This window comes from Fundulus heteroclitus, chromosome 15, assembly GCF_011125445.2.
Source record: "Fundulus heteroclitus isolate FHET01 chromosome 15, MU-UCD_Fhet_4.1, whole genome shotgun sequence".
NCBI classification, from domain to species: Eukaryota; Metazoa; Chordata; class Actinopteri; order Cyprinodontiformes; family Fundulidae; genus Fundulus; species Fundulus heteroclitus.
Genome location: NC_046375.1, coordinates 9,961,221 through 9,984,084, shown reverse-complemented (window position 1 = coordinate 9,984,084; position 22,864 = coordinate 9,961,221). Strand labels below are relative to the sequence as shown.

Here is a 22,864-nt window from a genome sequence, read left to right as displayed (position 1 = left end):
TTCATATGTTCAACATTAGGCCCGGCTGAAAGGCAAACCCTGACTGCCAGAAAGAAGCAGACTGAAGACTGGCAAACAGTGAAAGTGCAAACGGCTGAATCCTTTATTTTGATTAGTGGAATGTGTGCAAATGGATTAATAAAAACATTTTATGAGAAGCCTGAAAAGGAAACAAGGTTAGTCAACTATGTGCACTATCGTTCTAGAGTTGATTTAACTTCAATATAGTAATAACCAGTAACAAAAGTAAACAACCTTTGCACTCAATATTCTTGAAGAGGTTGTGGCGTTAGATAATCTAATTTAGAAGAAAGTCTGTGCAGAATCTGATGGAAGCAGTATTTAAAAATGCATTTCAAATTATATCATCTTAAGAGAACAAATTCTTTATTCCTATCAGTGTTTCTCTTTATCTTTAGATGGCAAAGCAAATTTTAAAGTCGTAATATGTGACTGACTAAAGATTAAAAATGTAGCAAAGGGGTATTTTGGTATTGTGTGAATTATGCAAACGTGTAAGGCTTTACCCACGAGAAACGGTGTATTATATATCCCAAGAAAGAAAAACAACAAAACACAACCTTATGCACATACCCCATGTCTCATTTTCTATTTTCTCTGTATATCAGTGGCAACATTATCACACTACATACAAAACTGGGTACTACAGTATTTTAGGAGGCTTTTTGTGAATGAAGACATTTCTAGGAATGATAGTTTGTTTACAGAAATTACAAAGACACACATTTGTCCTACTGACCTCCAACTTTCAGAATATATTCCTTGAATGAACCTGCAACGTATGGTTGATCTTGGGTTCCGTCTACTTTTTTTTTCGATGTTTGTAATTTAAAACAATTTAATCTTAAAACTGAATAATTGCAATTAAATTGCACACACCTTTTCAACACATTTAGAATACAAATCTAAAGGGAATGTGTGTGTAACTAATGTGACTTTTAATTAGCTAAAATCAAGTATTTGCTTTTATAAATACATATTCTGCCGCAGTCTAATAACCTCACATCAAAAAGGAAAGCGTTCTCATTATTTAGAATCGGTAGTTAATAAATACATAGGTGTTGGTACCCCCACTGGGAGGCGCCATGTCGTGTCACTATTTCTGATTTCAGAAGCTGAAAGAGGACAAACTAGCAGCCTTACGGTTTTTCCTTTCTGTCTCCTATTTGAAGATGCGCTATTGGTGGTGGAGGAGTATAAACAAGCAAAGACGACCGTAAATCATTCTGTTTGACGTTTTCTGTTGAAATGGAGGCCCACCCCTTTGTCCAGCGAGAGGGAATAGAAAGTAACCAACAAAAGATAAAATAATATATCTATATCGGTGCAGCTATTATTACCGGTGGAGTGGAGATAATTCTGAGGGAATGTGGACTCAGAACTTGCAGGCTTTCTGCTGGACATGTAAGTTATTTAATATAACACTGAAGTTTATGTTTGGTGTTATGTTATAAATAGGGCAGTGTAGTTCAGAAACGACTCTCCTCTCGGCAGAAACGGGTCGTTTTGTTCGCCTCTCTCCCCCTGATGGATATCGGCGGGCCCGTTGACTGTCTGTAGTACAACAGCAAGACTGGCCCGGTCTCTTTACTGGTGTTTATAGGCACTTATATTAGAGCCTAAATAAGCAACTGCACCTTCAGAAATGAGCCCAAAAAAACATGACTCATAGAATTTACAAGCGACTTTAGAAAAAAAAAAACAAGCAGACTTGACTACAGTGCCAAAAAACATTTCACATGATGATCGTAGCAATTAGCAGTGACTAATACACGAAGGACCTGTTTACACTGTCAGACTTATAATACTCCGAGGCTCCTGTAGTAGTTATATTGGCGAAGTAGTTTGTAATTAATTTAGTGTGAACATCTTACACACTTTAAGCACTGTTAGACTCAATATGTAACAGCATCATATATACAATTGGAAGCATTGATGGTAGATGCTGATGTTTTTTTTTTCAAATAATCTTTAATGTAAAACTGGCTTGCATAAGAATTGGACTTGGCTATCAGACAATTTCCATCATTTTTTTTATATCTTCACCATTGGATATTTTTAAACAATTTCTGTGTTTTTAGTCAATTCTAAAATTTTGAGTCGATGCTGACTTTAGAGTTGTACAAAAAAATGTCAAAGCACTCCTCAATGGAGAGTCCTGTCAGCTTGAAATTCTGCTGATTCTTGATGACGTTAATCAAACATTGCAAAACTAGACGTCAGAACAGGGGTCGCTGAAAACAAGAAGCCAATCGCTGTTACTGGTAGCCAGACTTGCTACGCAGTGTTTGGGCCTCTTTCATTTCCATGGATGGATGGATAGCTGGATGGATGAAAACGTATTCTCCTTTATCAGGAGAGCCGTGCTGCAGCTGATTTGAGCTGAAAATACCACATTAAGGAGCGTCGCCGCCGGAAACAATCGCACGCGTATGACTTGACTTACTGCTGCGGATTATCTTCCCGCTGATACTGAACGGTGAACGTTTCAGTCTCTCGCAATAATTATCTTGTGATCGCAAGAAAACATGGTTTTTCTCGGGATAAAAAACAGGAGACGGCTGTCTCCAGATAAAGCGATAAACATCTTGGTTATCACGAGACAACAGGAGGGTTAACTCACGGCGTTAAGAGCGAGACATCAGAATTAATAACTGCGGACGCTGTTGTTCCTGACTTGTACTGTATAAGTTGGCCTCATAGTCATGGATAATCTTTAAATTGTGCAGAGAAATAAACGTTCAAAGCTCCCAAAAATGAAGTGCATAGAAATGTCTTTGATATAAAGCTTCTTACTTTCTCAATTAAAAAAAAAATCATAAAGAGTGCTTTTCAGCATCAAAAGACCTGCATAAAAAACCCTGCCTTTCCAAAGAGTGCCAGTATGACAAACAGACTCACAGTGTCCCGGCTTGTAGCTGCTCTAACAGAAGCGCAGTGATTTCCCTCCACTGGTGCAAGTCAGCCGGACAAGCCTCACTACCAGTCCAGCCAGGTTTAACGACTCATGCTAAACTTAACCGGTTCACTTCAGGCGGACTCTTTACAGCCACCTGAAGAGCTCTTTGTTGTAAAGTGGTCAGCAAACAGCTGAGAGCACTGCTCTCTCTTTACGGCCCCCGGGGGGCCTCACAAGTAGCTCAAAAAGCTCTGAGAGCGCTTTGTTATAGACATCTCATGAAGCCATTTAAACTGCGAAGCAGTTTCGTCAAAACATTACTTTATAGGCAGATGTCACTGCGCAAAACTGCTCCCAGTGCTTATTTAAAGTCAAGTGGCTCCTTTAATCACTGGGTTCTAGCAGGAGAAATACGCTGACAATATGTAGCATGGTGGCTCCAGCAACAAACATCAAACACGTGATTCCCAGGGTGTATCCCTTGGCAAGAAAACACAGTCCAGGGAATATCAAAGAAGGGAACTTCATCCTGTTAAGGCAGCCACTTGAGAAAATACCCGCTTGGTTTGGCTACATCAAGAGACTCAAATGAAAGAGCTGGAGAGGAAATGTTTTAGAGGCCGACAAAAAACATTGAAGAGGCAGATGTGCATCAAGCAAAGTCCCGTGGCCCAGGCTTGCATTCATGCAGGTTCCATGCCGAATTTGCATGGTAAATGTTCAAAGAACCACTGGTTTGGAAATATATGGAAATGATCCACATGAAGCATTTAAGCACAGGAGGAAAAGGAAGACGTGTGAGGAACCTTGTGGGGAACCATCATCACGCAGCTCAGAGTTCTTATCAAGACTTTGGCCTACAATTTAAGATGAATTCAAATGATTGTGGGGGCAATAAAAATCAATCAATGTTTCCTTAATTGTTTTTTTTTTTTTGTACATGAATGTTAACTACACACAGCCACACTGGATCCAAAACCCTGAATATCCCAGTTAGAATGACGACTTGAGAGATCGACTTCAGACCACAAAGCAAAATCATCTCAACCACTATAAAAACCTAAGAGATGAACAGAAATCCCTTTGTGTGTGTCAAAAGTCATAAAGAAGACAGAAGATATGTTTCTAATCTAATCTAAATTAAAAAAACTAGGCACACAGAACAAACCATTGGTACATTTATGAGAACTCTACATTTAAGTGGAGAAGTTAGATGACCAATTCTCTGTGCATACACTCTTATCTTCCTCTTTGTGGACATTCAGCGTGGTCACTTTTTTCATGCCATTTTGGGATTACATTCAGGGAAGTAAAGAATTGGATGACATATTAAATTCCTGGCCAGGAATGCTGGGACATAACCACCGTACATGTGTTTTGATCAAGCGTTTTGTTGCATGGAGATTTCAAATTACTTGGACATGGCCAGGAGCTCCTAGGACAGTCGTGGAAAAGCTGCAGAGCTTTATGGTCAAATTCTTGCAGTTTTCTTCAGGTTTTGCAGCTATTTCAGCAGATATTCCTTAAATTAAATTCTTCAAAGACAGACTGGAGATTCCCAAACACTGGCAGCCTGCAGAAACATACAAGCCACTACTTATTGATACCGGGATTCCTGAACGAACAAAATAATCCTCTTTATTGGAGTTCCATTCAGAAAACAGAAATATACGACAATACTTCTGATATCAGTCGTTCTCTCACAAAACAGCTGAGTTTTCCAAACAACCAACATCCAAAGCTAGCCATAAAGAAACTGAAATAATCTCCCGTTCAAACGACAGCTCAACCTCAGTGTTGAGAGGCCAAGACATCAAACCACACCAACAAGTTGAAGGCCCTTTTCTTCCCTGGTATTTCCATCAATTATAAATCTCTTTTCACTCTTAATCACTCGCACCTCCTCTAATATTCCCGCATACCACTCACAGTCAGTCAAGAACCGACTTCCGATCATTTTCTTTCTCCCTTCCTGTCATTCTTTTCCTACATCATCGTATTTTGTGATGAAACGCAAAACACATCTGGCATTTCTCAGCAGGAACCCTACCAACTTCCCAATGGCTTCCACCAGACATTCCTTACAGTCAGACCATGCCTATTCTTTTCTGTTAAAGAAAATAACCACCGACCAACCTATACATCATGTGGGTACTGGTGACTCACGTTCACATTTAGGGCCAGTGTTTTCTCTCTTAGGCTCAATGCACAGACCTTTTCCTTTCCAAGTTTATGGGACATCCAAACAAACTTTTCCCACTGAGAAGATTTATGAAAAGAGACCATTTGCTGTAAGCAAATATTGGGGAAGTAAAACAAAAACAAAAAAAACATGGTAAATTAACGGCAGAGCCCAAATAGGAGGATTTGTGTTCGTCTTCCTTCCAGTGATGATTGGAATTTGTTACTTTGGTACGATATATACCATTTTAAAAGCCACGATTGGAAGAAACTCCTTCATTATGAGCTTTCCATGTTAATCCAGATACATCCTTGAATTTTCAACTGGAAACAACCAACTTTTGCAGGAAAAGACATGTTTTCAAAAAACATAATGAGTAAGCGCACCAGACAGGATTTGACAACACACTTTGCCCAACTCATAAGTAGTTCGACCAAAAGTACAAGCGAGTTCTTGTTTATTATACGGTACGCCTTCCAGATGGCAACTCAATCTTTGACCATCCTGAATGTTTCCAACTGGAAACCCAAGAACTCTGAACGGATAACTGAAACCAGTTGCGGCGCAGTCGCCTTTGTTTTCACTTTGGCAGCGTCTTTAACCTCGGGGACATGAGTAACTGCGAGTAAGAGGGAGGAATGAGGGGTAGATGTCCCAGAGGAATTAAAGTAGGAAGAAAAGATGAGAAAGAAGGCCAGAGGTCAAACACCACCCACTCCCATATTTTTTCCTCTCTTCCATTCCCCACTCAACATTTTTTATTATGGATTCTGCCTTTTGCTTTAACCCCACCAATCTACCTAATGAAGCCCCAACTTTCCGACAGTTTATTGGATCAAACAACACTACGATATCAAGTCAAAAGCCTCACTGTGTCCCAGCTTCCCTTTCCCACTTCAGGTCTGTCCCCATTTCGGATAGAGATACAGCCTTGATCGCAACTGACGCTAAAGACCTTAAAGTGTCGCGTTGGATTTCACACTGGAGCCCGTTTAATACAGAGAGCCGAGGCAGACGAAGAGAAGGGGCCAGGGGTTGGAGACATATAGAGAAGTGAAACATAGGATTGGAGACACAGGGTGGGGTTTCCACTGAACTCACCGCGAGACCTACAAAGAACTGCACGGGTTCTGGGAATTTACTCGAATGCAAATGTTGCTGAAGTAAAACAAGAGGAGGTGGAAGAGAAAACAGGCCTTCTTTGAAGATTATTGCTGCTGGCGAAGACTGATCTTTAAACTTTGTCATCCTGGGCTTTCATGGCCTAATAAAACCAAAGTAAACACACAGCGTACAGCTGGCGCATCAATTAACAACTAAAATTTGACATAATGAAGTATAAGCACTCATTATAGCTACAAGATATTTACAGTAAATATGTGCACGAGTTAAACGGATAGTTTGGGACTTTCTAATTGTTTCTGTTTAAATGTCATAAGCAGTTAATATATTTAATTACTCTCCTTGCATCTTAATTTAGTATAAATTCAGATTCATTGGACCAGGAGGTTGAAGCTGATGGCCAGTCTTAGATAGGCTATCTATTTCTGTCTTAACTCCAATTTCTAAAGGATCACAGCAATTTATGCAAACATTGCTTTTAAACCGTTATTTACAGAAGTTTTTTTTTTTACAGAAGTCAATGATTATTTACAATGAGGTTGGAGCCGGCGTGCCACCAACGATTCTCCTGTGTGAAACATATTGAGATGGAAACATAAGAAGAATTTCTGGACACAGCAACCCCTTGATGTAAATGTAAATGTAAATGTAAAATACTCTTCACGCTAGGATATTTTTGATTTTGACACCACTTTACTATTTATATCAAGACTAAAAAGTCTTTACATGTATCCTTGTCAGAACGTGGTATTTTACACAGGAAGATCATTGGTGGGGTACCGCCTTCAAATTTAATTTCCTGTGTAAATAACCATTAGTTTGTTGGTGCCGTCGAAGGTGAATGGACGGTTTGATGGTTCATAGTGTTAGCATAAACTGCTTGGATGTCTCTGAGATTAGGGTTGCTTTAAAAAGACAGAAATGTCAGTTTCAGCCTTCTGTTCCAATGAATCCGTATTTACACTAAATTAAGATGAGCGTTACCAACTCCAAGGGGGATATTAACCGCTCGTAACCTTTTAACAGAGCTTCGTCTCACTGATCTATACCTTTAGCATACGTTTGGGCTTTAATGGCCTCATAAAACCAAAGTAAACACAGGCGTGCAGCCTGTGAGCTAATTAACAACAACATTTTCACATAATAAAGTGAAAACGCTCAACAGAACCACAGCACGTTTAAAGCACGGAAGCTACCCTACGGACGTTAAAGTCTACAAAGTTTTTTTTGTGTTTTTGACACTGCAGAAACACAACTCAGGAATGCGCAGTGTAGTTATTGCCATGTAGCTGTGGGAAAAGCATCCACCCGCGTACCGTCCCTATTTTAAGACACCCACAGTCTCGTACTCGCCCGCGGGACGCCCACGGGACACCCATGTGAAGTTTGCTGTTCACACCCTTCCGTCTTCCCTGCAACTGTGACAAGCTAGCCTCAGTTTCTGACATTACTGGGGCTGCAGGGTCCCTCAGGTGAGAGACTTTTAAATCTAGGAACCTCTTTGGGGTTCCACCACCACCACCAACCAATCAACCAACCAACCACATGCACCTATGTGCTCAGAATGGGCACCCCTCCCCTCCCAGTGGACATGCAGAGTGGGTGGAGAAGAATGGAGACCTCCATTGTCTACAGCACCTCAAAACCAAAGAGTCTGTGCAAAAAAAGTAATTATTCCCCCCCTTCTCCTTTTTTTTGCTTCATACCCATGTGCAGCCTGCCGCCAGCTGCTTGCCCTTTAAGGCTCTAAATTGGGTCACAGGCTGCCGAATGGCATCTCAACATGCAGCAAGAGGGAAGCAACACATGTGTACTTTAAGATTTGCAAAAATAAATAAACAAACAGAGGAAAAATTAGGCATTTTTAGGAACAGTGGTTACAAAAACATTAATATATTACAGGAATGTATCACCATGTGTAACTTCATAACAGGATGTCAGGCAGAAATATCTATTCTCATGACATCAGAACCCCGTCAGTGCATATTTAAGATAAAAGGTGGACAATTGCCCTTCTTACCAGTAGGCATTGTGGCTTCAACAGAAATGAAAGCAAAATTGTTTTTCAAAAGTGATGTCGAGCAAGCTCAGATTGCCGCAGAAGGCCACATCTCCAGAGTTTTTCAAAAATTATTTCTAGCAGCTCCAGCAAAGAACAATCCTTAGACTTTCCAAATTCTCCAAAGCATTGTGATTCTTCTTCTTCTTCTTCTTCTTTTTTTTTTCTCTTTTTTTCTGGAGGTTTGTGTGAGGTCTGGTCCTACATAAGACCCAGAACAGCTCACACACCAAGGCTGGGATTTTCTCCTGAACTCACTCCTCCAGCTCTTTTCTTTCGCTCTCTTCAGCTTGCCAGTGATCTCCTCTTTCTGCTCCTGTCTCTGAAAGCTTGTCTCCCTCCCTCTGCCCTGCATCCACAGCGTGCATGTGTGTGTGTGCCTGGAAGTGTTCATGTGTTTGCATTGGAGAGTGTGTATGTGTGTGTCAAAGTGAATGGCCTCTGCTCTCTCATGCTCCCCTCCCTGCTGGGTATTCCCCTCCCCCTGACTCCTCCTCTCTCTCTCTCTCTCTCTCTCTCTCTCTCTCTCTCTCTCTCTCTCTCTCTCTCTCTCTCTCTCTCTCTCTCTCTCTCTCTCTCTCTCTCTCTCTCTCTCTCTCTCTCTCTCTCTCTCTCTCTCTCTCTCTCTCTCTCTCTCTAGCAAATTACAAGGAGTCGGGAGTCCCGCATTAAGTGCGTTCTTTGCTCTAATTTTTGCCCTTTTATCTTGTCAAGCTTTCAGTTCTTTTATTCATTACCAGTCTTACCAAGAACTGAACTTTTTAGGCTGCTGCTTAAAAGTTTCCACAGCTGGGAAAAGTTTTTTTTTTTTTTTTTATGTGTGTCTGTTGGACAATCCAAGAGCAGCTGAACTGTTGCTGCTGGTGCACAACTGCCTGTATTGCACACTGATCCACACTTCAGACGAAGGAGAGGGGGTTATGAGTGATCAATAGGCCGCCAGCCGGCTTGGACAAAAGCTCCTCATCCAGTGAGAGAAATCCGACCGCTTTTTGTGTTGCACATGAGAATAAAAGCAGGACAGAATCATTACAAAACATTCCCAAGGAAAAAGAGTGCCAAAGAAAGAAAGGACGTTTTTCGTCATTGCTTATTAATCCGAATAAAGTTTGCAGGATTTCAATACTTTAGAATCAAGCGGGGCCAAATTTGAGATTTTACTCCAAATATGACACGAAAATTGCTTTGATGTCGACATCAACGATTGTTTTAAACCTTGCGTCAGTTTTAACTGAGCTTCCAAAAGAATTTGGGCTATCAGAGTGTAAAAACAGTTTTTCCATAACCAGCTCATTTCATTTTACTTAATTCAGTAAATAAACTATTTGCTGAGTAAAAACAAAATGGTGGGTTGAGAGCACAAGAAAAAAGAAGTTGGTGGAATTTTTTGAGTTGCAAAAAGCAAACAAGAATTTTGCAAGAAGTGCTGATTAAATAGATTTAAAGCTTTTTGGGATTTAGTGAAATACAATAAAAAAAACACAACAATATCTCTGACGTCACCTTTAAAAAAGTCAAGAAATTGCTTAAACTACCAAATGTCTGAGTAACAGTGTATTTGAATTGTCAAAACAATGCTGGACGATGTGAGGGCAAAAAAAAATCTAACCATTCAGTGGTTTAGTTTTTTTGTGAACACAAATATTAAACACAGTCATTGATCATAGGCAGGCTGGACCGAGCACTGGGCAGCACAAAGAAAACCCCAAAAATCCATAAAAAAGAAATTAATAGTCGTCACGTGAATCTTTACTTGGAGTCAGATCCCAGCTCTGCTTACAGCTGCTAATAAACAACTTCTTCAATACTTCGATATTCTCATTTGCTGAGATTCACGCCCTCACACAACACAAATTAATTTTGTCAAGCCGTGAAAAACTAATTTAGGACTGAAAGAGCTCCAACATAAAAGGAGCTAAACACCCTCAAAGTTTAAATATTATCGAGGTGAATGACTAAAGCAGCAAAGTTTTAAATTTGTCCAATTTTGTAGCTATTGTGTTGATTTGTGTTCATGTTTTCTTAAACGTTCATGGACGTGTAACAAGCTATACAAAAACATTATTTTCTTATAACATGTCAAAACGTGTCTGTGGTTCATTTCTGCTTCATGGGAGCGAGAGAGAGGAGGACTTTCAGCAGATCACAGGAAGGTTGCATGGACTAAGGTAAAGTTGCTCTGTTTTATCATTTTGAACCTTCAACCTCTGTCCAGCATGCAACATGGTGGATTTGAAAGCACTGGCTGCCTTTTTGAAAATCTAACCAGGTTAGCCCCTAATACAAGATTAAGACAGTGAGCTAAGGCAGGAAGAGTACAGAAAATACTTTTTGTGTCCTTATCATATATGCTTGTGTTGAAGTAAAAAAAAAACACCATAGCATATTTCATTGTAAAAAATTAGTTTACTTTGTTTTTTTGTCTACACTCTGATGGATTTGTGCAAATGACTGACTCATGCTCTTAAATGGTCACAGTTAACGAGAAACGGCTGCAGCGTACATAAGTTTGGGAGGCCGGGTTTAACTTCTGCAAACACTAATGAGTCAGGACAGACTGAGTGTCCCGTTAAGATGACACATGTAAAAAAAATTAAATAAAAATCACACATGTTAGACACCCAGCTCTCAGACTTGTTCACCAAAGCAAATGCGTTTACTATTTGTTTTCCCCCCACCCCATGCAGATGAGGACTGGTCTCAGCAGGAAGGGGTCCTACAACAGCCTTGTTTTTCTTAACTAGCGCCGTGATAGAGATTCCCCCTTGGAAGGCCATTACAACCTCACACAAACAGAACAGAGCCTAAGAATCACGACCCCTCTCTGCTCAGAGGATCCGTTGACCCACGAAAGACCTCAGACTCTGTTCTGAATCCAAATGGTTCACCTGCAACCTCTTCCCTGCTGAAACACACACACACACACACACACACACACACACACACACACACACACACACACACACACACACACACACACACACACACACACACACACACACACACACACACACACGCCTTCAATAATGAGCACCACAAGCTTAGCAAACACGCACAGGGATCTTCAAAACTCCTCAGTTCAGCCACGCATGACCTGTTGGTGACATGAGGCTACAGCAGAAACCCCTTATCTGATGACCTGCGGTTGCTCCCGAAGCCTTAACTCTTCGAAGCGAGAAATAAAGCTGAACTAATTTTAATGGTGAAAGATGTTGAGCTTTGAAATCCGCATGATTTGATGCTAAAGACGAATTAATAGGGAGAGGTGCTGAAAATATTGATGAAAAAAATAAATAAAAGTTTCTTAAATGTTTACCTTAAATAAAGTTGATCCCAAAAATTATTTGTACCTGTAGTACCTTACTTTACTTTTTTCCTGTGCCAATACCACTCATATTCCACCTAAGACAACAGTGACAAGCTAAAACAAGGCATAGAGGCAAACATCCTTAAACTCAGCTTCCTCATCCAGAGGAAGAGCTGATGATTTGTGAGTATGTTGAAATTTGAAATGCATGTGGTATTAAGTTGGTTACGATGAAAAAAACTCATCCCCATGTAAAAAAGTGTTATTAGTATACTCATAAAATTTGTTTTCCAATAGTTTTGTAAACCATATAATTAGAAATGTTAGCCCGCCTTTGTGATCAAAAATAAACATGCCCCCCCCCCCCCCCCCCCATCCATTTTAACTTGTGCTCTAAACAGAGGAGGACTTAAAGCCCACAGAGAGGCGGAGAACTAATTTAAAGCTCGTTACTGCAGTTGGCGGTACGTGTGAGTGTGTGTTTGCGTAAGAGTGTGAAATCAGGTTCCAACTCCAGCTCAGACAGTCTGACAGCTTCTTCAAATTTCCAGTTTATACAGGAGGTTAAGTGTTTCTGTGGTAACAAGGGAAGTGTGAATATTAAGATAGATGCATCCGGAAAGCGAGGGAGACTGTGACTAATGGGGGGAGGGGGGGGGGGGGTGTTTGTGGGTGGAGGGGTCATTCACATATGATTTCCCCATCCTTCTGTGACACTGTCAATGCAGAGATAGATCATCTGCACACACGCAAAAAATACATAGTCCTTCTTTATATTGCCAGTGTTATCATCACTCACAGATTTTCTTTTTAATGTGTGATGTCTGAATTTATCAGCTGTTTTTGTCTGTTTTTTTCCTCTTCTGAGAAGTTTATGTGGCTGAAAAATCCTTCCTCTGTCTCATACTGCAGACAACAAACCAAACACACACAACCAGTATCTAACAAGGTAAAAGATCCTGAACAAAAACAATAAAACAGAGCTCTGTGTAAACCTTTGTTATGGTTTATAAAGTTTATCATCTTTGACATTGTATTTAACGCATTAACTTGTGTAAGATCAACAGAAATTAATCATTTAATTTGATGTTGGACATAAAGGAAACAAACTGAGGACATTTTTGTTAAAGTCGGAAGTTAAAGCAGTGCGATTTCTCCCTCTGTTTTAAGTGTTATCTATTTATAGATTTTACATCATAGCCCATCCCATTTACTGTAACTGGTGACCAGTCCTGGGCGTACACTGACCCTCAACCAATCACGGCACCAGCCCTACGCCAATGCGAGAATAAGCAGGTAAAGACGACTGGTGAATGGATATTCAACATGTTATAACTGCAAGGTTTTAACTAAAGCATTTGTAAATTTAGGCTTCCTAGAAGTTGATTTTCTGTCAAATCTCTTATAAGCAAGTGTATTTTCCTGAACAGACGATCCTAAGTAATTTCTTTGAATGTTTAAGCGGTAATGAGAAAATGTGATGACATATCACACCTGAATATATCAGTAAGTATTAAGCTACAATAACTAGATGCCTATGTGGAGGAAACTGAAAAAAGGTTGGTCTTTTGCTAAAAAACAAATCCCCTCATAACAGTAATTAATCAATGAAGAATAATTAATAAAGCTCCATATTAACCACATTACATTCATTAATTACCAGTGTGTATGTCTTACTGCAAACACACAACATTTCTTATTATGCACTCACACAGAGCTAATGCACAGTTAAATTCAGCTTTAAAAGGTGCACTTTTTGCCAATAGCAAACACAAACATACAGACTAATATATGACTAATATGTAGTAACTAAAGGTGTAATTTGACCCAAGATCTGAAGATATTAGCACATGCTCAGGATTGCATTTAATCATCTTTCAATCAAAGTCTAATACACTGGACCTGAACTGGACAGTTCTACACTGGTCATTCCTTAAAACACAGTTCAAAATTATTAAAACTTGCATCATATTTCGGAAAACTATAAGAGACAGCATCCCCTCTTCTTTTTAGGATCACCTCTGTCTTCTCCCAATACACAGGGAGATGGTAAAACTAGGGCTGGACGATAATTCAATAACAATATATGTCGATCGATCGATGCATATCCATCATAGAAAAAAAAGGGTAAAAAAAAAGTTCAATAGAACAGTTTCCCTTCTTTTTGCTTTCTAACCTATTATGTAGGTTAGTATTACGGTCATAACCAATCACAAACACAGACCCCAGAACGTTGCGCCCCCTTCACAGAGTTCACAGAACATGCGTTCTTTTTCATTTTTTAAAAACTTGCAATTTTGGTAAAAACAGACCTCTCAACTTTTATCAAAAGTTAAGAGTGAGATTATGCTAATTTGGGGGCGGGGCTTGGTTGGGGGCGGGGCTAACCGGACCCTGGAAGAGCCGGTGGAGTCAACTCCATCACATTTTTATCCCACCAGACATTGAAGTAGACATGTATTACTTTTGTTAAAAAGAGAAAGAGACGTATTAATACTTTATTGTTCAGTTAATGGATTAAAACATAAAAAAATACAGCGTTGAAAATGGTCATTTGGAGGTTTTTTGAGGCTTTCTTTCTATCCGACTCCATTCATTCCTATGGGGTTTTTTGGGGTGGTTTTTTGCTAATTTCGTTGCCATGGTAACTGGAAATGGCGTGAAGTACAAATAGCACACTTCACAGCATCGAGACGCACGTTTTGATATATAGTTTGTGGGGGTAGACCCTACGGTTCGGGCTCTGTTTGGTTTTATGTGTCTTTTCTTGTAAATTAGAAATGTCCCATGCTCCTGAATGCACCATAGCTTTCTGACGCTCGCGAACGCATCACACTGGTCTGAGAACGCAGCGCTGAGTAGAGGCACGTTTCTGCTTAAGACAAAGCTTTGCCGTTTTTAAAACTCATGTCGGCTGGCACGGTTTATTGTTCTGTGTGAATGACAAGAGACCACAACAAATGCGCCTACCGATGTGAGGACATTAAACGTAGTGATTCACGTTTTAATTGGTGAACGGTGATAAAAGCACCTGGTCCGAGGGAAAGGAGGGGAGGGAGAGGAGCAAGCGCTGAGGCACAGAAATACGGTGCAAGTAGTTAAAAAATGTAGAATTAATAAAAACGAAACTTATAAACAGACTAAGTGGCTTTTTAAACTGCATCTGGTTAGCAGAACTGTTTTATGATCCAGCGTGCAGCCATGACTGGTTCTGAATGAACCGGTCATCTGGCAGCAGCTCCCCCCGCCCCCTCCCCTCCTCCTGCATACGCAGTACAGGACCTTACCGGCTCACTTTCACCACTGTTAAGACTAAAATTATTCATAACTCTGATCACTCTTCCTGCTGCTCTGTTAACACGAACTGCAGCAGGAATTACTGATGGCCACAAGTTGTGAAAGAAGCCGAAACATCTCAGCAGAAGGCGGAGTTTTGTCGTCCGCAGCCCAGATGGGCTTTGTGATTTTTATGCGTGAGAAATTCCATGTTTGCGTGTGAAATGTCATGTGTTGCGTGTGAGCGTGTGAAGTTAGTGAAATGCGTGTGTCACACGGTCAATGCGTGAGAGTTCAGAGCTATGGGTAAAAATGTGGTTGAATAAAGGGCTGAGTTTGAATTCAGTGTTTGTGTGTGTGTGTGTGTGTATCTAAAAATATGTCGTTAAGCAACAACATAAAATGGCCAGGGCTGCACTTGTTTGTATCCTAAATATATGTTTTGAATTTGTATCGATAAAGCGCCTGCTGTATTTAACAAAATCAACAATCCTGGACTTCTCTCCATGCCGCTAGCATACAATGTTGCTAACAAGCCTCTAATGCTACATTACATTTAGCCAGGAAGTCCAAACCTGGATCTATGATCACACCACTCGTACTTTACTGTGTGCAAGTCATTAAAACCACATTAAGTTGCTAATTATTTTGCATCCTGACTAAGCTAACGACTATTAGCTCCTCAAAGTGATATGGATTTCTCTTGTTTTTCTTTCAAGCATGGTAATGGTAGCACACCAACAGTGGTTGTACAAGATGATATGTGCAGCTGATTTAATAAAATAAACTATTAGAAGTTAAAAAAAAGTTTAGTACAACAGTTATCTCCACTTACGGAGAAAGGCGCCCATACTTTGAGGTGGGGCTTGTTTTGGAATTGTAACTTAAAGGTATAGTGAACGGTTTTTCCAGAAATATAGGTAAGAAACGCCCAACAAACTTTTGAATAACTGCATGCGCAAGACCCTCCTTCCTGTGTTTCTGCTTCTTAGGGGATTCATGTGAAAGTATCTCACAAAAACACTCTGGTCTCATTTCTTTCTTCTGAGGCTTTCCTCTTCTTCTCATAACCTGGTAAGAAAGGTCGCTTCTTGCGACTCTCTGCCATTTTCAAAGTATACGGTGAGAGCGGTGGAGCTACAACGAACGGATAACACCGAAGCTAACCGGACACATAAACACTAGACGTACACAGCCACCAAGAGGAAACCAAAAAGAGCGTGCTCGCACAATGGCATTACATGAACACGTCTCAGTGATTGAGATGTAGGACAACCAATAGATGATCCCCCCCAAACCCGAACCTTCAAGTGGGTGTCCCAGTAAATGTCCTTTTGTTTGATTTACTGCTGCAATAGTATTACAGAAGAGCAGCATTTTCTTAAATTACAAATTAGTGTCTTTCATCCACATAAGAAAGGACTGTCCAAAGCCAAGTCCCAGAAGTGGGTATTTATTCTGCTGTACCGCCAGTTCCTGTAAACTGAAGTTAGGGAGCTTTTCTTTATCACAATAAGGGTCCAAAGCAGCCCTATTAGGATTGTTTTTGTTAGTGTGATCGATCACATGTTTGTCTCATCAGAAGTGTTTCCAATGAAAAGTTTCCAGATCCAGAAACTGTTCTGGATCTGGAAAGACTTTCTGAAATTACCCAGCGTCGGGGGTGATGAATAAACAGCAGGTTTAGCTCATGCAAATACTATTTCTTAATTCAGAGAAATCTACTTTTTATGACTTTAATACTGACTTCCTTTCATTTCCATATTTATGAGCATTCCAGATTCCTGGACGGCCTCCATTCTGGCTGCAGCTGTCCACTTGCAGGGCCAGGACAAGTCCAGGAATTTCTAAGTCCTACAGGCCAAAACAACCCGACTGCAGCACCGTCTACAGCTTACGTAAAAAATAATCTCTCTGACTTTGCCAGAGGAGCTTGAGAGGAAAACAAGAAGTGTCTTTCCCATTCCAGCAGACTAAACAACAACAACGGAGACACAGACAAAAACCCTGAGCAGCTACGTCAGCATAGCAACATCAAGGGGGGGAAGGGGGGTGGAGGTCAGCCGTAGCCAAAGATAGAGCAGGGTGGTGCTGCGGCTATTGCAAAACCTGGGAAAAGTATTTAACATATAGGTTTATTACAGTTCACAGTGGGTTAGGCGTGAAAAGTGGAAAATAAATGATCAGCAAGAAACACAGAGCGTCAAAAAAACAGAAACCCATGTGGCTTATCATATGTTATTGTTTCTGGAGGTTAATGGCCTCTTCATTTTAGAATAAAAGTATTTAGTGGCATTAGCCATGAAAACAATAGTGTATTAGGGTGGAAGGCAACAGCCTGCGTGGGTATACACAGTCATTGTGTGCATGAGCATGTGGGGCGGATATACGGAGGAAGCTGTGTTTGGCCTTAGATTAAAATACAGGACTGGGGTCTCAGTCCAGGAAAAGAGACCAAACAGGGGGGATTTCTCTCCATTAGGGACATATGCTCACCAGCTACTTTATTTGTACGTGGCATGGTTGTTGCCAGACCAGATGGTTTTGAATTCTTCACAAACTACTGATCTACTGGGATTTTCACGAGCAAATAACTCAAGGCTTCACAAAGAAAGGTTGGAAATTGAGAAAATGTGAACCGGAGTTTTGGGACGAAAAAAAGCCTTGTAGGTGTCATAGATCAGAGGACAATAGGTAGATAATGATTAAAAAAAGTCCTAGTATAGAACTTGTTTCAACCATGGGACGGCAAAAATGATTAATAAATGCATTCCTGTGAGCCAGCACCACATCCGATGAGTCTTAGGTTCAGCTGTGACATTGAGACGGTAGGGTACGAATTTGAGTTGAGTAGTCGTCTGGCAATCAGAAGGTTGTGGGTTCGATTCCAGCATCCCCTGGCCACATGTCGATGTGCCCCTGGGCAAGGCACTCAACCTCAAATTTTCTACCAAAATCTAGTTCAATCCCCAGCACCTGCACTCTGGGTCCCTGAGCAAGACCCTTAACCCCAGATTGCTCCCCGGGCGCCACACAGTGGCAGCCCACTGCTCCCCAAGAGTGATGGGTTAAAAGCAGAGAACAAATTCCGTTGTAATGTATGTTTCAATGACAATAAAGATGATATTACTATACTATTACTATTATATTTTAGGAACGTTTCAGACATGTTGAAGAATCTCTGCCATAAAAAGCTACGCAGTACTAAAGACAAAAAAGGGTTCCAACCCGGTACCAGCAAGGCATATCTGATGAAGTGGCCAGTGATGAGACACTCAAACAATACTGATAAAATATTATGTTGCTTGATTTTAACTATGTAGACAAAATAGATTTCAATGCTAAATTTTAAAATGACCTATTCACCTTTATGAATTTAGACCTCAGAGTAATCAAACTCAAGGACAATATAATTCAAAAAGCAGATAAATAACACTAATGATATAGCTTTACAACATCTCATCCTTTAAAATATGAGATTTCCTTGTTTTATAGAAACTTTAAAAACAGTGAAACCCGTAAGCTGTAACGCACCATCATGTGGGTGGTGATAAAAGAGTCTCTACCATATTGTATCTATATTTATGTCCCTCAGAAAGCTGGGTGCTCCACTTAGGACTCCTCAAATGAGGACACACCACACAGGAGAACACACACACAAATGGGCACACACACACACACACACACACACAAACACTGCAGGCAAGAGTACAGGATCATTGCAGTAACCCTAAAAATCAACCATCTGCCAGGTATGTACCAACAATCACACCCAATCAAACATCATCTGTACAGACAGAGCATCATTTTGAAACTCAAAGGTCTTTTAAGTTAAACGTTAATGCATTTTTATGAGAATTAAGAAGTGCGTTTAAGGTTTAAGTTAAGAACTCAAACTGGAACACCAACAGCGACACAGCCTCCTTTTCATTACTTCGTCCTTGACTTTTCAAACACACACATCTTCACAGGTCCTCCAGGCTTAAACACAGACAACAACAGACGGCCAAGTCGCCCCAACTGGACGAGTAGACAAAGGTGCCATTAGAGTTTTGCCAAATTGAAACTTTAGCCTGCGTAATTGCTGGTCACCCTCACTTTGGTGGCAGCAAGCATCTGCAGTTATGATTAAAAAAAAGACCCGGCTTCTTTTAACGAGCAAAAAAATCTCGAACCTTGCAGTCAATAACCCCACCGAGGACACTTTATTTTACAGTCCCTTTTAACATATACTGATGTCACACAGACGCACAACCTGTCACTCACCTCTGAGAGACCATTCTCGCAGCTAGCCTTTGTTCAGTTGAACGTATCCCCATATCCTTTCGCGTATTAGATCCATGTCCAAATATCTGGAAAGTTTCAATAAGGCCAAATGGCTTAAGGAGGTAGTTCTTGCATTTGTTGGTCCACACCTCTACAATATTGGGTCAGCACAAAGAGAAAGAGACGCTGAAAGGAAAGCAAAGGGGGGGGAACAGATGGAAACAACGCAACAGAACTGACTGCCCACTGGGAGGGGAGGGGAAGCGACAGAGAGCAAAAAGCCTGCACATCCAAGCAGCCCACTTCCTGACCAATTACTGCTGCAAAACTAGTCTCTCTGTCTCTCTCTCTCTCTCTCTCTCTCGCTCTCTCTCTTCTTTTCCAAATGGCCAGTTGCTCCATCCATCCTCCCTCACTTTACAGAGTGCAATCGCTTCAAGTACCTGGAGAGCTGCCAGCACTGCAGGCGACACAAGTGACACTGGAAAACGCAAGCGGAGCTGTCACTGAAACTGTGACAACCTGCTGAAAAGGCTAAGCGGAAGATGAGCAGCGGTGACAAACTGTTAATGCGAAATAACAGTGATTAGCGGTAAAAAAAAAAAAAAAAAAAAGGAGTGGGACGGCTGAGGAAAACAAGTGACACTTATGCAAAAGAGGACAAGATACGGAGGGCTACACGCGGATGAGCTGTCTTGTCTAACCGCCCCCCCAAAAATACACCAACAAGTGGGTCACACTGCACGGAGAAGCAGTTCAGAGACTTTTTCCTGCCTAACCTAAACTTTCGTATCCAAATATCTGGGATGCAGGATATGTTTTTCAGTAACAAAAAGGTTAACTTCACTGAAACAAAAAAAAAAAAAGTGCTCATTTCATGATTCTATCCAAGCAAATGGTCATTATGAACGTATAACTTATTGGGTCATTGTTCTGCATCCCAGGAGGGCAGGATGAAGGAAAGTCCCTAATCCTGGAGCCAGTGGCAGTTCCTGCCCCCTGGCTGCAAGGCTTCCTGAGATTGATAAAGCAACTCCTGGCTCTGTCAGCGGCGCACAACTTTCTCACTGTAACGTTTTCACAGTTTCCCCCCCCCCCCCCCAGGGAAAGCAAAACTGCCAGTGCCCCCGCAGCAACAACAGATGGTGGGAAATACTGATTTTGATAAGAAAGCTACGCAGCTCTCTATATGACCCTAAATCCTTTTTAAACATTTTTGAGTTGCTGAGGGAACGTCCCGACTCAAACAAGAGGTGACTATGAAAACAGAGCTGATGTTGGTTATAGACTAATAAAAAAGAACCTGGAATATCTGTCAAACAGTAACATACCTTTTAAGGTGGAATACATTATTCCCAGCCTGCCTGGTATCCTGTTCAACCATGAGGATCGAGCAAGTCTTCTGCCCAGCTTTAAATGGTCGTACAGATGGTGAGCACCGACATGGAGTATAGATTACACATTTTACAGGTGCCATCTAATACACAACAGATCAAGAAGACTGTTAAACAAAGCAGCAGGAACGCCGGACCTCAGGAAATATAGGAGATATTGTTTCTATCCACGGCTGTGCAAGTGATAAATGTGCCAAGTTTCGGGCGAGAGATCAAAGTTCACAGTTCATAAACTGGCACATAAGCGCTATTAGCCTGTACTAAAAGATCTTGTGGCGCTAGATCCCACAATATTAAAAGGTGATTCTTATCAAAAGTTATCAAGTTGGCGTCACAATTTTACTTTTACCTGCAAAATATGTGCAAGCAATTATTATGAGCTGCAAATATGAAAACGAGGGCTTTAAGCTTGGTATACTGCATCACTATGTGAGATTCTTCTTTTGAAGTAATGACAACATTTTCAAGTTGACCTGCTTTGTTCCTGCTTTGTTATTTCATGGCTTCCATGCAGCAGTGTCATCATGAAATTATTTAAGCGGTCTACCTCACCCATCCAACTCTGTGGGTGGCTACAGACCCTGACATCTGATTGGCTGCATCAAAAAGCAAGACAAGTCAACTTCTTCCAAGTTTGCTATTACTCTGAGATCAATAGTTTTGCTGGAAAATTCAGACATAACTTCAATAATTTGTTGCAATTTATTTGCCACAAACTCTGGGTGAGCTACGCCAGCCTCTATGTCCCTAGTTTGGAGTGAAATATGTTTTTAAAAAATCACAAGACTGCTCGCTGCACGGCAAAAGCTGCCACAGACGTCAGACAGGATCAGTGTTAGCCCCGCACACTGACTAGCACCTGCTAATGCTCTTACTCCCTCTTACTAGTTTTGGCAGTATTTTGTGCAGCTACCAGTAAAAAAAATTATTGTCAGAGTGATAAACAAGATATGAATCATTTGTAAACATTGTGGGAAAATACAGCACAAAACAGCCAATGACACCTCAGTGTGCATCTGAATTCTGCATTAAATTAAACTAAAGGATTCAGGACAGAATAATAAACAATAAAGCATGCTCAGGGTTTCTGTATTTTGGTGGTGGTGGAGGGGGGGATTACAGTCACAATAGATTGGCTGAACAAATATGGACTACACTTATTATAGAACAGCTTCTGATCTGTGAAACATTATAGAAAACGAAAAGGAGGTAAAAGTAAGATATTTACTGTAAAATCAACCTAAATCATTTTCATTTGTCACCAGGGATGGAAGTAACATTGCCAATAAACAATAGGTCCTCTCCATCCACAATGAATTAGTGACGTTTTTTTTCCTTTCAAACCTAGAGGTACTGTCCGGAGCTACTGTGGTTCAGAGTGTAGTCTATGTTTACTTCCTAGTTCCTGAGCCAATCATATGAAAGTTCCCAAGGTTCCCAACACAGGGTGCTGCATTTGGCATTTTATTTTGGCAAAAGAGCAGCAGCCTGCTAACATGGAAGCCAGTAAGTAGAGGACCAGAAATAGAACAGATACAACATCATATACCTATCCTGTGTAAGTAAAAAGTCACAACAGTAACGCACAATTTATAAACGGCATATTAGATTGCTGTGATTGGTAAGCTGTTGTACTGAAATGAGCCACAAGGTGTTGGTATTACTTATGGCTCCTTTAAGTGAAATTTCTATTTTATATAGAAAGAACAAAAAAAAATGTTTTGTAAAGAACTAAAGGTATCTTTTTAGATTGAATATGGTATGACATGAAACACCATCGCTCTTTGGTGTTCTCCAGTCTGTTGTTTATAAAGCCGGGCCTGCCGCGTGTGTGGTTACTTGCATGTGAACAGCTGCCACTCAGGGCTTAGCCCCTCCCTGCCCATACAATGCTACTGCCGTGTTCACCCAAATAAGATCAGGACCCATCATTACCACAAACAATAAAATTATTTGACAAATAAGTTGTCAGATAAGGAAAGAGACAAAATCGAGATTAACATTGGCCTCACGTTTCTAAGGTGGAGAGCATTTTGAGATGGGAAGCAGCTCCAGTTTGACTTGGAGTTATCTTTTCTCCTCCAGACAGGTGAGTGACAGCATAAAATCAAATGCTGTGTTTTGTTATGGTCTTGTTAGACTTGTGCTCTTAAGTTGATTTGATTCTATGTAATGATAAAATTGTGCCATGTGTGCTCATTGTTGGAGCTTTAACAGCAGTAGGCCAGGCTTTACTGTTATATGAGGCGAGTAGCCAGTATCCCAACTAACATAGTTAGCATTGTTAATCCAGTCCGGCAGGCTTGTGATCTGCCCACTGTGATCCTCGCGTACATTC

The 22,864-nt window shown here is 40.8% G+C and overlaps 1 protein-coding gene across 2 annotated transcripts in view; it reads right to left on the bottom strand.

Annotated features, from left to right (window-relative positions):
- LOC105929541 (pleckstrin homology domain-containing family G member 1) overlaps window positions 1-19,409 on the bottom strand; it is a 54,109-nt gene extending 34,700 nt beyond the window's left edge. The window contains exon 1 of one of the 2 annotated variants that reach the window (XM_021318880.2): window positions 19,133-19,409. Coding sequence is in view for 1 of the 2 variants with exons in the window: in XM_012867377.3 (XP_012722831.2) it covers window positions 8,245-8,254 (10 nt within the window). In the remaining variant the exon portion in view is untranslated. Of the gene's footprint in view, window positions 1-8,244; window positions 8,721-19,132 lie in introns of those variants that run through there. The other variant, XM_012867377.3, reaches the window with a different exon arrangement.
- Window positions 19,410-22,864: the final 3,455 nt, after the last annotated feature.